The following is a 19,372-nucleotide window of genomic DNA, read 5'->3' on the forward strand; positions in this document are numbered from 1 at the left end:
TCATTACTGTGTGAGTTACCTAAATAGCTTGGCCAAATAATCAGGAATGGTTGAATAAATAATTTTTATTTATGGAACAATTTGTAGAAAATATGCAATTTGATCTGAAGGGTAAATACATAAAAGCTTGTGGATGCTGCTTACTATTCGTTACACGTTGCATTTCAACAGATCTCCTCACATACATATCTTCTCCCCACAAAAAGAACCCCCTTCCGCTCCAAACTCCACAGTGCCTGTCATTTTTACTTTTTCTCTTAGCTATCATGTTTGTGTTTACTACAGCCAGTCAGCACCCAGCACACTCCAACATCTATTGCAATCATGCATTTCTCCATTACCTTATTTCTTTTTCTCTATGCCTACAGTACCATTTACCCTACATTTTCTAGGCAAACCTGTATAAACAGTGGCTGCTGCCATACTGTAGAAGTAGTGCAATTTGAAACATCTTTAACTATCATGGCTTCATCCTATGGGATCCTGGAATTTGTAGTTTGTTGTGGCACCAGAGAATAACAACAACAACAGCATAGAAAAATAAATATTTTTTTAATATTTCCTACGTCTCCTCAAGGCTTGAGGTAGGGTACAACTTGCCAAAACACAATTAAAGAACACATAAAACCAACAGTTAAAATAACAGTACTATAAAAGTATTAAAATACATTTGTGTAATAAATTCTTTAAAATACACCCGATTAAAAAGTCATGATTTAAAATTGACTGGGTAGGCCTGCCAGAAGTGATATGTCTTTAGAGTTGTTTTAAAAGCAGTCAGCATTTTCAGCTGTTGTATGTCCTCCGGCAGATCATTCCATGGTCTGGGAGCAGCAGACAAAAAGGTCCTCATATCTCACAAAACTACAAATCCCAGAATTCCATAGCACTAAGCTATGGCCATTAAAGGGTGCCAAGCTGCATCAATTCTGCAGTGCAGATGCAGCCAAAATCATGAAGCAAAGACCACAAGTACCATGATTCAACAGTGATTATAAGAAATATGGGCCATCATCCTGTTAGAATTCATGATGACATAAGCTACATTCACGATATTGTAAATATTGCGATTTCCATTTCCGTTTGTTGCACCTTTGCCCCAACTTCAAATGATCTTCCCCAAACCCACCTTTGAAGCCAGACAGCTGCACCAACTGAAGGAGTTTGTAAGGATCAAATTTTCAGATGTAGCTACACCTGATAATGCAGCATCTTGCCCATAGTTCCCTTCCTCTTGGGCTATATTCAGTACAGAATTGGGCAAGGTGATGCTTGTTGGTTTTAATCAGCTAATGGACATACCTTGGGCTTGCACTTGTATTTTCAAGTAAGCCCAATTTTTTTTGATCTGAACATGCACATGAGGTTCTTTTAAAACTGTAAGTTAGGTATTGGCATTGTTGCCAGGGTTATGTAACCATGAAGGGACACTTCTTTGGAATACTTACTTTTACTAAGAATTGTGGAATTCCCTCTGGTTGGAAAGGTATCTTGACTGCTCACTCAATAAATGATTTATGAAGCCTTCAGAATCAGGACATAATGACCCATAGGAAGAGAGTTCAAGCATGGAAAATTCTAGTATAGGCTGACTAAGACGTTACCCTTTTTTTAGCATTAGCCCATGGCCCAAAGAAGAGAGTATATCTCTCCCCATCACTATGAGGTTAAGTGTTCCCCACTTGTGTTTCAGCTGTGGGCCATGAACACATTGGTTTGATTGGTAAATTGGCAAGTGAGAACAAGAGCCCAGTTAGGATGCTTAGATCTAAGCATACTAAGTCAAGATATGAATAAGCCTTCTGCTTGCACACAGAGCCCTTTCCTAACTCTCAGTTTTTCTTCCTCCCTTTATATATGCTAAATTTGGGGCTACTTGATAATAAATATTATACCATAGTCATGCCCAGTCTATGATTAACCATAGTTTCCTGTTATATCAGAAGTGGGAAACTATACCAGATTCAGAAGAAACCAGGATCTGAGATGAGTTTTGAGATACGATTTAAGGTCTTGACATAGATCAGCTCTGAGATATGGTTTAGGGCAGGGGTAGGCAACCCTTTTGAGCCGGGGGCCGGGTTGCTGTCCCTCAGACAACTGGGGGGCCGAAGCCAAAAAATAAATAATTAAATAATTTTTTAAAAAATTAAATATATAAATAAATCAGGACAAATGTAGGACAAAATTTTCAAATGGAAGACACTTTTTTAAAAAAAATGGAGGACACATGAAAAAATTTGCTGATTTAAAAAAAAATGTTAATATAAATGCATGTTTCTGAGGCTTCTATAGACAATTGCCCCCCAACGGCCCCGGTGGCAATCGGCGGCAGGACCGGGCTGGGGCCGGTCCCAAGGCCTCGTGGGGCTGCATCCGGCCCGCAGGCCGCAGGTTGCCTACCCCTGGTTTAGGGTCTTGTTCTAAATTTGGCTAACCATAATTTTCAGTTTGAGTATAATGAGACATTTTGATTAATTGAAAACTTTCTGATTAATCACTGTGCCAAGAAAGAATATGTCATGTGAGCATAAAGCATACCAGCAAAATAACTGTGTATACCTTGGTTTGTTAAACCAAGATATAATAATTTGAATGAAGTCAGCATGGGAATAGAATATATCATGTTAGATAGGTAGGTGCTGAAGATAACAGTAAGGAAATAAATAACAGTTCGGAAGCTGAGGGTAAGGGACCACAGATATGCAGTATTCTGGGGACCATGTTCAGCTCTATCCACAATGAGAACTACACAGCTTTGACACTGAAACACAATTTATATTGAAGAAAAGCCATCTGTGTGTAGGTTTAAATCCGACAATTACAAACTGGTGGAATGGATCTTTACTTTAGCATTATTAAGTTTTTGCCTTTCTTTGTTCATTTTCAGCAAGAGTAACCCTCAGTTTACAAAAGCCATGGAATATGAAACAAATCATAGAATCTGTATGCCACAGTGCCTCCTGCTGTCCAAAATGTAAATAGTCTTATTCCCATTTTACAAAATACAGTTTGATTTCCAGTAAGATACAAGTTAACTAAAGGTCCTCAAATTTATGTATCAAGAGGAAGCATCATTACAAGCTTTGGAATAACATTCTGATCAAACTAAAATTAGCACAAATTTTTGTGCTATGTTTTGTATTTACATGTAGGAGAATCAACACCCATTTGCATCTTTCAATTTGACAGTGTATTATAATTATTAAATAGCAATTCATTTACTATATTTGAATTTTTTCTAAATTTTTTGGATTTTACGTTTTGCAATCTTAGACAGTCAATTTAGCTAAGAATTCTTAATCACATTATGTATTTTTCAGCATTCAGCACTTGAATCAATGGGTATACTCTTGTTGGAACTGGCCAATATGGTTCAGGCCATTTTTGTTGTTCCTTTTTTCCTCCATAATCAGTTTCTTTAGAATGGAAAATCATTCATGATATTCTATAAGTGTTGCTTCTTAAACTAGCCTTCAGCAGGATCTTGTGTTCAAAGGCATTTTCTTTTCTGAACTTCTTTTGTTGCATCTTCTTTCAACACGTAATGCTTTCTTGAAAATATTGAAATAAAGGCACTCTTGGGCCCTGCTTAATCCTTTGGAATCACTGCTTAATCCATAAAGTGTCTGTTAATCCATATCTCCATCCATTTCCGTGGTGCTAACTTCATCCAATAATAGATATAACCAGATAAACCATGAGAATCAAAAAATTTAATTGAAAGAGCACCCCAGTTAAACGGAGAAACTTCTGGACTAATTGGTTATACAGATGTATAGCTTTAGCAAATCAGGAAATTGAATAATAGAAAGCAGGCTTATGCTGGCATCTGGTTGGAGTCTTGTATGCCTTCAAGTGATTTCTGACATGGCAACCCTAAGGGGGCTCTATCATGGGGTTTTCATGGCAAGATTTGTTCAGAGGAGGTTTTGCCATTGCCTTCCCCTGAAGCTGAGAGCATGTGACTTGCCCAAGTTCACCCAGTAGATTTCATGGCCAAGCTGGGAATCAGAGTCATAGTCCAATCACAATCACATCATTCGTGGTGTAGTGGTTTGAGCATTGGACTATGTCTCTCCATAGGATTCTCAGATCTAAGCATAGTAAGTCAAGATATGAATAAGCCATATACCTGCACACACAGCTGTTTCCCAGCTAAGTATTCCTACCTCAGCTTTGTGATCAACACACAGTGCTGTGTGTTAGAGTCTTACACACGCATAAATCTTCCTTCGGAAGCAGTTTACCATTTTTGTTCAATGCAAAAACGCCATATTCAGTTCAGTGCTGCAGAAACACAGTTGTGAATACAATGCCATTTGTGCATGGTTGTGTATTGGGCATTGATGCATATTTGCATTGTGCACTGCATGTGCAGCATCATCATTCACTAATAAGGCAGCTTTATGCTACTGACATGTAATTCCAGGAGCATAGTTACACTCAGTTAATTCAGTGTAGGAAATCCACCCCCTATGCCAAATCTATTGGGTGGAAGGTGTTAGGAGTAGGTGGAAGTGCTCATCTGCTGGGGGGGGGGGGGGATCCAGTCACAAAGCATAAATATTCCACATTATCTAAACAGTAGGTCAGAGGGCTGTTGTTTTTCCCCTCACTTTAAGATGGTTTCCCTCAAAGATGTATTTGACTAACTATGCAAATTTTGATACAACCACAAACTGTACATTTATCATGGTGGGTACAAATCGTCTATTAGACAATGGTGAGAGCACAATAGGATGTGAAAAAGATCTATGAAACAAAAATATGAACAGACTTAATTTAAAAGCAGTGATGCAGTTGGACTGGATTTTTTTTCCTGCACACAGAGTGGTGTACCCATAGAGTGGTAATTTGGGTAACTTTTGGCTGGCGATTGAAGTTTTATGGGATTATGTCCAACTGTTGCCTTTTGGAGCATTTTCAAGAGTTATGTGCAGGATTGCAATGATAATGAAATGTAGGGTTGGCTGCCATATATCACGTTAAGACTCATGGATTGTGATGCTGTATGCTGTTTGCAGAACAGAGTGCAGAAGTTCACCTGTCATTTTTATATCTACCTTTTGGATTTTATACTTAATATATAGCTGTGTACACTTATAGGTAATGCTCAGCTTTGCTCCAGAGCTCTGAAACTTTACTGCTAGATACTGACAATTTCGTTGTAGAGAAGAGTTCTCCTGGCCTAAGGACCTCATTTGCAGAACAGAGTGCATAAGTTGGCTATCCTGATACAGGTTCAAGGAAGGAATGTACAGTAGAGGAGATCTGATTGTTGATTTGGCTGTTGAAGCAGTTTCATTGCTCAGCATTCACCCAGGCAAGTCGCCCTGGGGAAGTGTGCCATGAATGAACTCACCTTTGCAGTACACATAGGATACTTTCATTAGGGATTATCACCATCAACTGGCACTGATGTTAGGCCTGTGGCTTTCAGTGTCCTCAAACACCTCCATTGTAGTGGCTGATGCTTTTCTCACCTTGTGTGTTGACAGGGCGATGATGACCTCATGACTGTGTGCATTGGTGAAATATTCCTTGAATTTGTTAATATGCTGCCTGCCTTCCAGACATACTGTCTTCAGCAGTCCTCTTCAGTGAACATGCTCAATGCGTTGGAAAAAGAGAAGGAGTTACTTAGGTAAGGAAATCCTTAAATCGTGGGTAGGTCACGATACTCAGGAGTTCCTAGAATGGGCAAATGTGTCAGGACAAGCATTTTTTGGTGGAGAGGAGGGGATTTTACAGAAAAACAAGATCAAGCATCAGGATCAATGGCAATGATTGCTTACTGAAGAATGGGATTTTCTAGGCTGCACCAACAAAGTGTCCTAATCAATCTTATAGCAGGGGTGGGTAACCTCTTCTGTGGTCAAGGGCCACATTCCCTTGCAGATAGGTTGGGGGACATGTGTTATGTGAGGGCAGAGCCAAAAGTGAGTGCCCCCCCCTTTTTTTTCTGCCCCTCCTTTTTTCTTGGTGTCATCCTCTTCTATTTCCTCTTTTCCACTTAGCAGTCTTCCAGGAAAGGGACAGGTGGCCCTTGTAGGAGCTCTTAACTGATGGCTTCTAGAGGACCACAAGTAGCTCGAACCATAAATCCCTCACCCTAGTCCAGAGTACACCAGTGAATCTCAGCACTGATGTCATAATTTTGCATCTGGCAACAGGGCCATAGCCAGATGCTTCTCTGATTCTGCCCGTCCCCCACAGGGCAGAGAATGGCCATGAGGGGCTTGAAGGGCTTTGTGGTACGTTTGCCACGGTTGTGTCACTTGGCTTATGATGCATAGAAAATGAATGAAGTACTAATTCAGTGAATGTCTGTAAATCCATTAAATAAATCAAAATATGAAATTAGCTGAATGATATGCCAAAGGATGAATGGAAAAAATGTCTGCATCCAGTGCCTACTAAGCCACTCTAACAGCATTTCTGAAGAGTAGGGTAGAAATACAATAAATAAAAATGTAACAACCAAAAATAATGATGTCTAGCATTTCTTGGCTCTTTTTACTGAAAAGGTTCTTTCTGAAACCCCTGCAGGATATTCCTCAACGTTTCACAAAATGACAATACAGCCCTCCGACGAATGAATTTGCGGTCCTTCCTCATGGCTCCATTGCAGAGAGTCACAAAATACCCACTTCTGCTGAGCCGCATCATCAAAGCCACCATTGAGTACCACCCAGACCACAGTAGCCTGAGGGAGGCCAAGAGCCGCATTGAGTCCCACCTGGAGCACATCAACATGAAAACCAAGCAGGAAGGGAACTCTTGGACTCTGCGTTCCTTCCGCCAGGACAGCAAGAAGAACAGGGAAGTCATTAACATTGAAATGAGGGAAACTGCTATCAAAACTGTGGGCTGGCTGAGGGAAGAAACCCGTTTTGTTATGGAAGGGCCCCTGCAGCTTGCCCAGCCACCTGATGGACAGTGGGTGAAAAAGGGCAGCAAGACTTTAAAATTCCAGAACATGCAAGTGCTCCTCATGGTCAACATCAGACGTGCATCTGAGTCTAGCTTTGAACCTGGGGAGCCAGGGCTTGTGAAAGATGCAGTATTGGTAGTTATTAGGGACAAAAACAATGGAAAGTTCAGTCTGCTCAGGGAGCCCTTGAGACTGAGTAATTGTGTGGTCTCTGTGGATCCTGACTGTGATGATACATTTGAACTTCTGGAGATTAGGCGGGAGTCTTTTGTGTTCCGAGACAGTGACAAGGCACGGACTCACCACTGGTTCAGACAGATACGGAGGTACTCTCGGGAGCTGGGCTCCTGGAAGAAGCGGCGTAATGCCTTGCCCAACATCATGATAACTGCATCTCACAATAGGTCATGAAACAGTGCTGACTGTGTAAGGACTTGACTAAGCTCAGAAATTCCACTCAACCTGCTTTCAGCGGAAAAGCACAAAGGATGTTCATCACCTGGCCAAATAGAATTAGAGCTACCTATGATGACTTCATTTTCTACTAAGTGACATTTTATAACAAATACTATTTAAACAGTGTTTCTCAAATCCAAGGAAAATTGTGCCCCATTAGAAAACTTGCTAGATCTTCCACATAAATCAACCTAGAAACCTCATTGGGTATACCTTCCTGGCTCCTACCACCTTTATGCCATTTTGCTTCCTACTGTATGTCTACTTTAAAAATATATATATAATATCAGTTGCTCCACTTCACACATTTCTCTTTTCGGCTAGTATCAGATCCCCTCTGCACCATTATGTGTAGCTTGAGGTAACCCACAGCAACTTCAAACATACAATTCCACTCCTTTGTTTCAGACAAATCATGGAGATAGAAACTAGGTATGGGAAATCTTGAGCTACCAACAAGACATACAAAATCATGCCATTTCTTTTGTAGATGTCACATGAGTTCTTTCCATAGTCCCACTTCCCTGTTTTGAGAAACACTGTCTGAGGGGATGACAAAGGAGTTGCCATCTTGAAAGCAGACTGATAGCCATCCAGTTATTTGCAGTGATTTATATCGTTGGTAAAAAGAAGGAAAATGCTATTAGCTTGAAAACTACCTGTTAAGTGTTGAATGATGGTTATGTACATGGGGCATCGCATGAACTGTAACAACACAGCGGGCTCATCTTTGGCTATCCAAGAGAATCACTTCACCAGAATTTGACAACCAGCCCAAGGAGTAGCCTTGATTCTGTGTGGTAGAAATCTTTTGCACATTTTGTAAATAGGCAAAGCAGCAAAGACAAGGAAATGTTCTGGGCTGGGGGCAAAGAGGCATTCAGCCTTTGAAGACTTGCTCAATGGGGTGGGGACAGGCTTTTTGGATATGTGGCCTGTTTGGGATGATGTCTTCTATGGCAATATGGATTATTAGCACTGGATTGTGAAGAGCAGGTCTCTGGGGAAAAAAGTATATTGAGCTAATACTGTGGGGAATAAGATAATGACTGTGAGATGTTTGACACTGCATGATTGTGATGGGGAAAGGAATCTTTAACAATTTATGATAGAGGTCTCATTGTGCGTATATTATAACAGCATTAGGCAACATCCAGGTCAATTTTAGAGCAGTATTAACACAATTAAGGAGAATGTTTAGACAGTATAATTATCTTCTCATTTCAGCTTGTTCTCCCAGGAAATATTTCCTTTACTAATTGTTTTGAATCTCCTGCTTTTTTTTTCTAATGTAAAGAAAAGCTGTGAATTTTCCACTTCTACCCTCAAGCTCAAGTAGGTGAACGTTTATGGGGTTTTACTTTGCATTGAATGCATGTAACATGTAAGCTGAAAAGAAAGCCAAAATATAGTCATAGTTCACCCATAAACATTCCAGAATAGCTATAGATTTCTGTGGCTAAGCAATACTCTCTTCTTTTAAGGATCATTAGATATGTTTGTAAATGGTTAAAAACCCATTGTAGAAACACAAGGAATGTGACACACCAGAAATAGTTCTGACCTTCTGTGCTTTGGTTAACTAAGGCTCAATTACCTCTTCTAAATTGTGATTATTTAAATGATGTAATCTAGTGTATTTCAAAATTTTAATGAAAAAGGAATCTGTTATGTTATACTGTAGAAAACATAAAATGTTTTAATAATTATGTTTCTTTGAGCTTTAATTGGCATTGAATTTTCTTTTCATAAATTTCTACTTTATTGACAGTATTGAAATCAGGAGACACTACGAAAAAAGGAACAAAGTCTTTAGCAACTGCCCTGCATTTTCCTGTTTTATTGATAGTAATCTGCTATCCTATCAGTTTTCTGCCAATTGATAGCAAGGTATCCTACAGTAACTGTGAATTCTTTACTGCCTATTTGACATCATTATCCAGTTTTGAATTCATCGGATCATCTTTCTGCAATGGCTGTACTGAAGTCAGGGGTTCCCTTTCGTTCACTGCTGTCTGTTATGAGTTTAAACCTAAACCAGTGAATGCTATTAAATGGTAGTATTCTGGTGAAAAGGGGGTGTTCATCAACAAGAAGGCATTTGGCCACGTTGCTGCATCTTCATTGACTGGACTTTCTTCCAAGTGACAGAAAGTGGTGGATATGTCTCTCTTTCTGCTTCCATTTTGTCTTCACAACCAGCCCGAGAGGTAAGTGTGGTTGAAATGAGATGATTGCCATAAGGATCAGATGGGCCTAGATTCATATAGTCCTAACTAGAGTAAACCCTATACTCAGCTTCCAGAATCAGATGGGATTTGGTGCCTTTAGGATTGACTTGAACCACAGTAAGATTACCATCCATTCATATGAACTTTTTTCCATTTAAAATATTACATAGCCATTGATAACAATAAACACTCTCCATGTAGCTCAGCAATATTTTGGCAGAGAACATGCTCCAAGGGCATGTTTAGTACAGGTCACCCTTTCCTTATGCAGGGATCTGTCCTGGAACCCATGTAAGGGAAAAAAACACGTACGTTCAAGCCCCATTAGAAGTAATGGGGCTCATGCACGCGGCACGGTGCAAGCGCGCCTCCCATTACTCCTTCCAGAGCACAGGTTTTTCCAGTGCAGCTTCCAGCATGCTTGAAGCTGCGTATGGTGTGCCCATCTATAACACAGACGCGCTGTAATTGACTAACACTTGCTAATGTAGCAGCCAAACCATAATTCATCCACTATGACCGTGCCTCCATTTCATGCATTTCCCCCTCTCGTTGTTTTACTTCCTTCCACTTTTATGCAAACAAATTTGCCTGTAGACCAGAACTGAAGGATGGGTTTCAATTCTGTTTTGTAATCACATAATGGGTTGCCCCATCCACATGGGTTATGTAACATTTAAACCCAGAAAGCAAGAGAGAAAATGTACACAGATCCAAAAGACGGTCTCAAGAACCAAATGTTTTGGATGTCCAGAGATGGACAACTCTGCAGTTGTTCTTGGAGTGCAGTTTCCGTAATCCCTTACCAATTAGGGTGAATGGGAGTTGCAATCTAATAATATCCGACACCACAACTGCATACCGAAATATAAAGAAGTCCATTGTCTATGTTGTCATTGCAGAATATCAGTAGACAGACATGGAAATATACCTAACACGTCTAATTTCTGTCCCCACCTTGAAATTAATGCTAAACAATTCAATATTTTGTTAGAACTCACCTTAGCTTGCCCGTTTCATTGCAACTAGTACTTTCTTCTAGGATCTGTATGAATTTACACCTCCAGGTCGTCATTTCTTTTTCTTATATTTTTACTGTTTTTGCCAAGAATGAAATTCCTTGACTTTCAGAATGTGCTGTTCAGCCAAGAAAACAAGTTTTGGTTTAGATGCATCTAAATTTATAGCTACCTTGTTTGAAGTTATACATTGTGCATTGCAAGTTTTCTGGCTGTCAAAACGTGCCTTTTATAAAGTGGTATCTTACAGTTGTCTGTATGATATACATCAGTACATATGAGATGGTGTATGTTGAATTCTTTCAATAAAAAGATTGAAATCCCAACAATGAAAATTCATTTGGGATAGTAAGGACAGAAGACAGCCTAGTCCCTCCTTCCCAGATAAATCACCTCCATGCATGTAACCATAGCTGTTGGGCCAAAAGCAGTATGCACCATCAATTTGTACATAGTAGTTTCTCCATCCATGTGGAAAATACATGATCAAAGCAGTACTCCTTGCTGGGTTCCAGCACAGTTATGTAAGAAGATAAGAGTCATGTTGGATTAGACCAAGAGCCTATGCAGTCCAACATTTTTTGTTTACACGATAACCAATCACATGGGAAACCTATGAGCAGGACATAAATGCAACAGCACTCCTGTATACCCCAACAACTGCCTCTGATATTGGAAGTGATACAATAGCTACTCTTACCATTAACAACGGATAGCTCTACCTTCCACAATTTTCTAATCCCCCTTCAAAGACATCCAAGTTAGCAGCTCTCTCTATAATTATCTAGATTTTTTCACTTTTATTAAAATCACATAAAGAGAAACAAACAGAAATAATACAAGCAGCATACCTATAGACACAAACAAATATCTATACAAACTTGCCATCGTTCATCTGATTTCATAGGACTCAGATTTTTCATTATTTTGGGCTTGATTCAATACGTTGTCTTTTCATTGTACCACTTAAATAACTCATTGATATGACTCTGTCTTGTTTCACATCACATCTTTTTTATTACATTTTTCACCTGTTCTTACAAAATTCCATAATTGTATACCAGTAGTACCTGGATACTTTCTTTTGCTTTGCAGTTTAACCAACATGTTAATTTGTCTCATTCAGTCATGTCAACTAACTGACATGGCATGATTTTTATTTCTAAAAATTAACTCCAAAGGAAAAACCAAAAGGTGACCAAAACTCACCATTTGTTATCCTGTTATCAAATGTGATACTGATAGAAGTATTCATTTCTCGAACTTCTAATGTGAATCCCAGGCATTTCCCATTTCCTTAATGGATAGTAGTACTGTAGTATGGTAATCCCTTTATTAACAGATCTGGCTGCCCCCCTCAATGAAGGTAAACAAATGTATATAGGTGGCAGAAACTGAAAAGCATTTTGTAGCTTACAGTGAGAGGAACAGGGAAAGCAATGATAAAATTAATTAAAATTTAACTAGGTAACCACCTGCAATTCTTTGTGATCTGGACTCAGTTACACATGGAACTGTCCTATAGAGATGATCTAATCCAGGTATACAGTTGTGAGCCTAAATCCAGAAGGGATGTCCTTTGGCTTTCCAAAAAGTCCTGAATTTAGGATTCCTGGAAACCTATTTCCACTCGATATACTTACGTATGTGCTTTCAGGTTGCCTATCAATTTATGGTAATCCCATCAATTTTATAGGGCTTTCTTAAGCAAGGAATACTGAAGGTGATTTGCCATTACCATCCTCTGAAGTACAGCTAACAGCACCTGTTATTCCTTGATGATCCCCTATCCAGGTCCTTATCAGGCTCAACCTTGCTTTTCTTCAAAGGTCAAACAGCATCTGGTGCTGTCAGGGTACTTAGGCCTTAATTCCACTCTAGTTACCTAAAATACTTGTCAGTTTATTATAAGTTACTGGGTATTATTTGCAATGACAACAAATCACACTAGTTGAACAGTGTTTTTCTTTTATTTATCCACGCTGACAAAGTATTTGCTTCTCAGTGAACAATTCTTTAAAAATGTAACAAGAACAAGGCTAAGGTTTACAAAGATACTTACAGCCACTAATATTGTAAAATACAAAGAGTCTCTGTAATTCTTTGGAGGTGATCTTTATCAAACAAAACTTTAGGACAAGGGGAGAAACATAGCTGATGAAGTGTACAACATAAAAAAATACTCTGACACAACAAGACTGCATTGTAGAAACCAATTTCACATCGATGAAATTCACAAGAATGCTGTTATATACCGATACAGTGGATGTGCAGAGAAAAGCCACCTGTGGCTTATAATGCCATACATTAAGGCTGTGATCTTATGTACACTTACTTGGAAAGAAGCTGAGAAACTGTTTTAACTCAAGTAAGTGTATTCAGGATTAACAGTAAAAAATAGCAGTTTTCTTCTTTTGATAAGGCCCACAACTTTTTCTGCTGCCTAATTTACCTAGATCTTAAAACAAAACAAAGGAAATACAAAACAGGCCACTTGAAACTCAAAGAATCTCTAACATCCTCCCTCTTACATAGCTACTGGCCTCACTGAACTTCTGTGCTTGATTCCTCCTGCCCTCCAATAGCCTCCTAAATATAGTCTAAGATTTGAACCTTGAAATGGGATATAAATATATATGTAGGTGTTTAATGGCTACGAGGAACCATTGAAGTTCTACAGTACAGATCCCTCTTCCCAGACCTAAAATTCAGCTCATTGAAGAATACAAACATAGCCACATAATGCATAATAAGTGTTTGAAAATATGAGTTCCCAACAATATGTCCACAAAAGTAATTGTTCCCAGACTGAATTCTTAATTTTAATTCCAGCAAGCAGTCTGATATACTTGTAGAAAAAGAAAATGGAGCATTTTGACCAAATTTGAAATTATATTTACATAGTAGCTGCAGCCAAGTACTACATTTTGATGTGATTAAACTGTACTAAAGGTGAATACTAAATGACGTGGAGATCCAGAAAGGTTAGGCTTACTAGGGCCAAGATCAAAAACAAAACTTGTGACAGACTGGCAAAATAACTGGCACTGTAGGGCCACTGTACAACAATGGCTGTAGTTGGCAGATTATGGCCTGCTTACACCATGTTGACGTACACTGCAGAGCCCATGAGATAGGCATTCACAGAATGGGTTTGAGTGCTTTTACTCAGACATACTGTATGAAAGTCAGTTAGGAACACAGTGGTTTGCAGCATGTGTTCCTCTAAACTAGTGCTGGAGACCTCAATTCAACTTTCTCCTTTGGCCAAGTCTGAGGTATTCACTAATTCAGTTCCACAGCCCCTTTTCTATTTCTCCCCACCAGCTGCGTCTTTGTTCAGCCCTCTGATTGACAAGTCATAAACCACCTCCTCAATCTTCTTAACATCATACTTGAGGCCATCATAGCGTTTCCTTAGAGAGTCATTCTTCAAATTGAGAAGGCGAAATCCAGAATCTAATTCATTGATGAATGCAGAGATGCGGAGTGGACGAGAATAGTCGCCGGCTGTGACGCTGTTGACTGCCAGCCTTGACTAGGGGCAAAACAGAATTGTAAAACCAAAGTGGTCATGCAAAAGCCAGGAAAGGCTTTACATGCTTCACTAGAGCCCCTTAATAATATTTGTACCTCAGTAAGACATTAGCATGTAGTTTTCCTTTCATATTTTAACTAATTTTAAGATAAGGCGAGGATAAGGGTTATATGGTTTTGCAGCTGTTGTTGAACTGCAGTTCTCATCATTTGTTGGTATACTTGCTGATGGGAAGTGCAAATCAACAATATTTGGACAACCACATTCCTCACACCTTCCTTGAGAGTATCTTTGATGAAATTCCAGTCCTAACAGCCTTTATTTATACTACAGTAAGATGCCACTCACTTTAAAAGGCTGCCTTCAAAAAAGCAGGAAAGATCTTAATCTTTTTTCAAAAGGAAGATCCATGCCTGTGATTCTAGATTTGTCCATGCATTCATTTGCTCGTCTTCCAGTGAGCTAGGTCAGCAATGCTGGAGTAGGAGCTGTACAGCCTTCCAGATGTTGGGACTTCCAACTCCTAGCAACTCCAGTTAGCACAGTCATACCAAGGAATGCTGAGAGCTGGAGTTCAACAATATCGTGAAACAAAATGATCTTGTAGCACTTTTGAGACTAACTGAAAGAAAGAAGACAGCATGAGCTTTCATAGACTTGAGACTTGCATCTGAGGAAGTAGACTCCAGTCTACAAAAGATCATGCTACTAGTGTATTTCTTTCAGTGAGTCCCAAAGGTGCCACAAGATGTTTTGGAATACTGATTTTCCAGATTAACACAGCTACGTTTTTGAACATCTGGAAGGACAGATAATTCCCACCCCTGCTTTACAATATTCTTTACTTACCAACTCACTAGCAAGAGTCAACACTCCAGAGAGGTAATCCTCAATGTCCAAGTGAAAACCTTTCTCTCTGTCAGCTTCAACTGCAAAAAAGAAAAAAGAAAGAACCAATTTGAGCTCAGCTCCAGTTAACACTAGTAACAAACCAAACCAACTATACTCTCCATAGATTCGGAAGACACTAAAAATGCAAGATCCTCATGTTAATAGATGTTAAAAGATGTTAAAATATTTGCCTCAGTCAAGTAATCTCAACCACATATCTGAGTACCAAAGCTAAAAGAGTCATAGCCCAGCAGCAGATCACATTTGCAAACAGGAGGCCCCAGATTTCATCCCCAGCATGTAACTAGGATTTCAAATAGCGGGGAGGGGGGGACCTTGGAAAGCTGCTGCCATTCAGAGCAGAGAGTCCTGAACAACTAAATAAACTTACTGGGGAATAAGCCTCATTAAATAAAATGTGACTTCTCAGACTGTATTGTGTTGATGAACCAAATATCTCAGGCAACATGGAAACTTCATATTATTAGTTTTGTATGTAATACTTAATTTTCCCCATTTTCCTCTACCATTTGGTAAGGACCTCCACAATTTTCATAGAGCATTTTGCCAACATAGTGACTATGCAGACTTTTTATTAATTTTTCAAAAAGGGGGGGGGGGAATGTATCAGAGATAAAGCAAGACGTCTCGCTTTTGTAACAGCTGCAAGAAACATCACAAGTTTTTGGATGTAATGCCAAATAACATTTTGAAACCCCATCCTGTGTACAGTTTTATAGAAATCTCTAATCATGCAAGCTATGCTACATTCTTAAAGCACTTACACAATTACTTACTTCCAAGTATTTCTGTAACAGCTTCCCGAGTTACTAAGGTTTCTGTCTCCAAGTAGACTACAAATGCTGCTAAGAATACCAGACGCTGTAGAACAAACCTCCAATGTTCATGAAATCTGCAAAAAGACACCTCAATAAAGCACAGATCTCTTATACAAATTTGAAAGTGATGGAGGCTATTTTAGACAGCAGGGTAAAGGCAGTAAGTGTAAAAACACATGACGTTTGGATGGTTCTCTACCCAAACACACTACCAATTAAGTATTAATAATATCTATTGTTATTCTTTTACCCAAGATGCACAAGGCACTCTCTGAGACAGGTTACAGTGGTTGCTCATGACCAGCCTGGGGTCCCCCACCAGCTTCAAGACCAAGTAGAGATTTTAATCCTGGTTTTCCCACTTCAAATACAGCAAATGATTCATCATGCCCTGCATCAGTACCAATGGAGAAGCACCTGCTTTTTCTAGCTCTCACCCATGCAATTGGGGTGAGAACTACTCTGACATTCATGTGTATACAACTGGCCCTCCATATCCATGGATTCTTTATCCGTGGATTCAAGCATCCACAGCTTGAAAATATTCCCAAAAAGTTTAAATTCCAAATAGCAAGCCTTGATTTTGCCCCTTTATAAGGGACACCATTTTACTATGCCATTGTATTTAATGGGATCTGAGCATCCAAGGACTGGGGTACCCACAGTGGCATGGGGGTCTTGTAATCAGACCACAATGGATATCTAGGGCTCAGTGTAGATTTAATATATCAGTCACCTCAGATCCCATTTTGGAGAAAGGTGGGATGTAAGTATAATAAACAAACAAACAGTTTAGGTTTCAGCTTTCTGCCAAATAAATTATTCTTCCTTACAAGAGATACTCTTATTTTCACCTAATGCCTGAAGTTCTAGAATGGAGGTAATTCAGTGGAGTTTTACTGTATTAACAAATGGCTGAAGCCAGCAGTTTACTAACCTGTAATATTGATCTGCAGGGAACTTTATTTTCAGAGAGGCCAACTGTGTCCTGACAGTGCCAAAATGTTCTCGAGCCTTCTGACATTTCTTTGGTACTGAAATTAAAAAAGCAAAACAAAAACCCAGTATCAGTCAGGGGAGAATAGTTAGGATTCGGGGGGGTGGGGTGGGGGGGAGGAACCAAAACACAATCCATTTCATGAAAAAACAACAACAACCAGCAAGCAACATTTTACATTGAAGCAGGGCTAGGAATCACACAGTCCTCTAGATACTGTGGCACTGCAATTCCCACCATTTGTCATCTCTGACTATGCTGGCAAGGGCTGCTGGAAGTTGCAGTCACACATATGGCTGGTTGAGGATTCAAGGCATAGTTTGACAGACTGGATTTATACAAACTACTGCTTCAGTCTTGCTGACATCAATGGAACAAGGTAGTCTTTACTAATTTGGATCCAGCGCCTGTTTTAAGCTTTCACAGGTGAGACAGTTCTATGTTATTTAATTATACGACTGGTCATGACCCAGGACATCTGACATGGTCATAAGCTGCTATAATGGTGAAGCATGGATCAATTCCCTGCATTTTCAATTCTCATCAAAGAAACAGTATAATCTCTTTAGTAGGGAGATTCATTGTTCGGATAACATGTAAGCATTTCACAACCTCAACTGGGGGCCTTAAGTCCATTTCTAATCAGTGTATATTTGTATACAGTTGGCCCTCTGCATTCAACCATCCATGGCTTGAGAATAGATGGACGCAAATAAAATCAAGGTTTGTTTTTAGAACATATATACTAAAAGCAAACCTTGATTTTGCCCCTTTGTCTAAGGGACACCATTTTACTATGCCATTGTATATAATGGCACTTGAGCATCTGTGGATTTGGATATCCGTGTGTGTGTCCTGGAATCAACCCCCAACTGAGACCAAGGGCCCACTGTAACATGGCTGCAACTCTTCCTCCAACAGGATGGCACACACATAAGGCTAATAAGCAAAGCAACTTAGCCTTACTATCCTGGAATCCAGAGCCCTGATGGACCCCTTGCAGTACTGTCAGGATTTCCCGGGCTGTTTGCTCCAGCATTTGGACAACCTTCCTGATCTCCTGCAAAAGGAAAGGAAACGTTCAGGACAACACACAGCGCTCCTACTCTCTTGCATTCCTCTCTAGTCAATCCATGCTTTAGGGACTGTTAGGAGGGGCTGCTCTGCAACAACACTCACACACACACACACACACACACAGAGACACACACACACAGGGGCCCCTTACAAACATGATCACACAAAGTGCAGAGGTATTCATTTAGGCCTCCTCTCTGGGCCCCGCGACAAGCGCCAGCTCCCAGAATTCCATAGCCTCCATCCAAGAGGCAGTTAAGGCGGTGCCAAACCGGGTCCTCCCTCCCTCCCTCCCTCCAGTGTGGCTGCAGCCTGGGACCCGATCTTGCCCAGAGTGCCAGCCCTCATGACCATTCCCCCTGCAACCCATCAGCCCTGACCTCCCGGATGTCCTGGTCGGCGGTGAGCGCCCCTTGCAGACTGATGAACATCTCGCTGACCGACATCGTGGCGCCCAGAAGGAGCCCGCTCCGACGGCAAGGAGAAAGGACCCTCAGTCGCGCCAGGAAACACCACGGAGGGGTCCTTCGACGCCGCCGTCGCTCGCGGGGCTGCCCCGCTCTCCGCCTGACTGGAAAGAGCTCCATGGCCCCCTCCCCATGGCCACCTTTTCAGGGCCTTTTAACTACCATTATTGCCTTCACCTTTCCTTCATTACGGCAATTGTGAAACAAGCGACATTAAGAACGCGGAGGCTTAGTAGTTAAGATAGAGTCTGAAGAGACCGCAAGGGCCCTGATCCAGTCCAACCCCCTTCTGCCATGCAGGAACTCTCAATCAAAGCATCCCCTTTGACTGAGGGCCATCCAGCCTCTGCCTAAAGACCTCCAAGGAAGGAGACTCCACTACACTCCGAGGAAGGAGTGTGTTCCACTGTCGAACAGCCCTTACTGTCAGGAAGTTCTTCCTAATGTTGAGGTGGAATCTCTTTTCCTGTAGCTTGCATCCATTGCTCTGGGTCCTGTTCTCTGGAGCAGCAGAAAACAAGCTTGCTCCCTCTTCAATATGACATCCCTTCAAATATTTAAACAGGGCTATCATATCACCTCTTACTCTTCTTTTCTCCAGGCTAAACATCCCCAGCTCCCTAAGTCGTTCCTCAATAGGACATGGTTTCCAGACCCTTCACCATTTTAGTCGCTCTCCTTTGAACATGCTCCAGTTTCTCCACATCCTTTTAAAATTGTGCCCATAACTAGACACAATAATCCAGGTGGGGCCAGACCAGAGCAGAGTATAGTGGCATTATTACTTCCCTTGATCTGGACACTATACTTTTATTGATGCAGCCTAAAATTGCATTGGCCTTGTTAGCTGCTGCATCACACTGTTGATTCATGTTCAACTTGTGGTCTACTTGGACTCCCAGATCTGTTTCACATGTAGT

The 19,372-nt window shown here is 40.5% G+C and overlaps 2 protein-coding genes across 3 annotated transcripts in view; one reads left to right on the plus strand and one right to left on the minus strand.

Annotated features, from left to right (window-relative positions):
• LOC149313974 (uncharacterized) overlaps positions 1–7,666 on the plus strand; it is a 112,846-nt gene extending 105,180 nt beyond the window's left edge. For both annotated transcript variants that reach the window (XM_089520274.1, XM_089520273.1), the window contains 2 exons: positions 5,502–5,647; positions 6,553–7,666. In XM_089520274.1, the coding sequence (XP_089376400.1) occupies positions 5,502–5,647; positions 6,553–7,348 (942 nt within the window). In that variant the 3' untranslated portion in view covers positions 7,349–7,666. The remainder of the gene's footprint in view (positions 1–5,501; positions 5,648–6,552) is intronic.
• Positions 7,667–12,594: 4,928 nt separating this feature from the next.
• Positions 12,595–18,493, minus strand: LOC149313975 (translin). The gene is made up of 6 exons (XM_089520275.1): positions 18,366–18,493; positions 17,875–17,968; positions 16,849–16,945; positions 15,870–15,985; positions 15,031–15,110; positions 12,595–14,181 (listed from the first exon to the last, which is right to left on the minus strand). Exons 1-6 carry the CDS (start codon positions 18,429–18,431, stop codon positions 13,954–13,956), a joined length of 681 nt encoding a protein of 226 aa, XP_089376401.1. The 5' UTR covers positions 18,432–18,493; the 3' UTR covers positions 12,595–13,953.
• Positions 18,494–19,372: the final 879 nt, after the last annotated feature.

This window comes from Sceloporus occidentalis, unplaced genomic scaffold, assembly GCF_023333645.1.
Source record: "Sceloporus occidentalis isolate IW3139 unplaced genomic scaffold, rSceOcc1.0.p SCAF_4, whole genome shotgun sequence".
In the NCBI taxonomy this organism is placed as follows: Eukaryota; Metazoa; Chordata; class Lepidosauria; order Squamata; family Phrynosomatidae; genus Sceloporus; species Sceloporus occidentalis.

Excerpts from the sequence above, each read along its gene's own strand:
- LOC149313975 (XM_089520275.1), bottom strand. The coding sequence starts at position 18,431 with ATGTCGGTCAGCGAGATGTTCATCAGTCTGCAAGGGGCGCTCACCGCC. Across the intron at positions 16,946-17,874 it reads GGGCTCTGGATTCCAGGATA|TACCAAAGAAATGTCAGAAG; the intron begins GTAAGGCTAAGT and ends TTTTAATTTCAG. Across the intron at positions 14,182-15,030 it reads TGACTCTTGCTAGTGAGTTG|TCAAGGCTGGCAGTCAACAG; the intron begins GTAAGTAAAGAA and ends TTTTGCCCCTAG.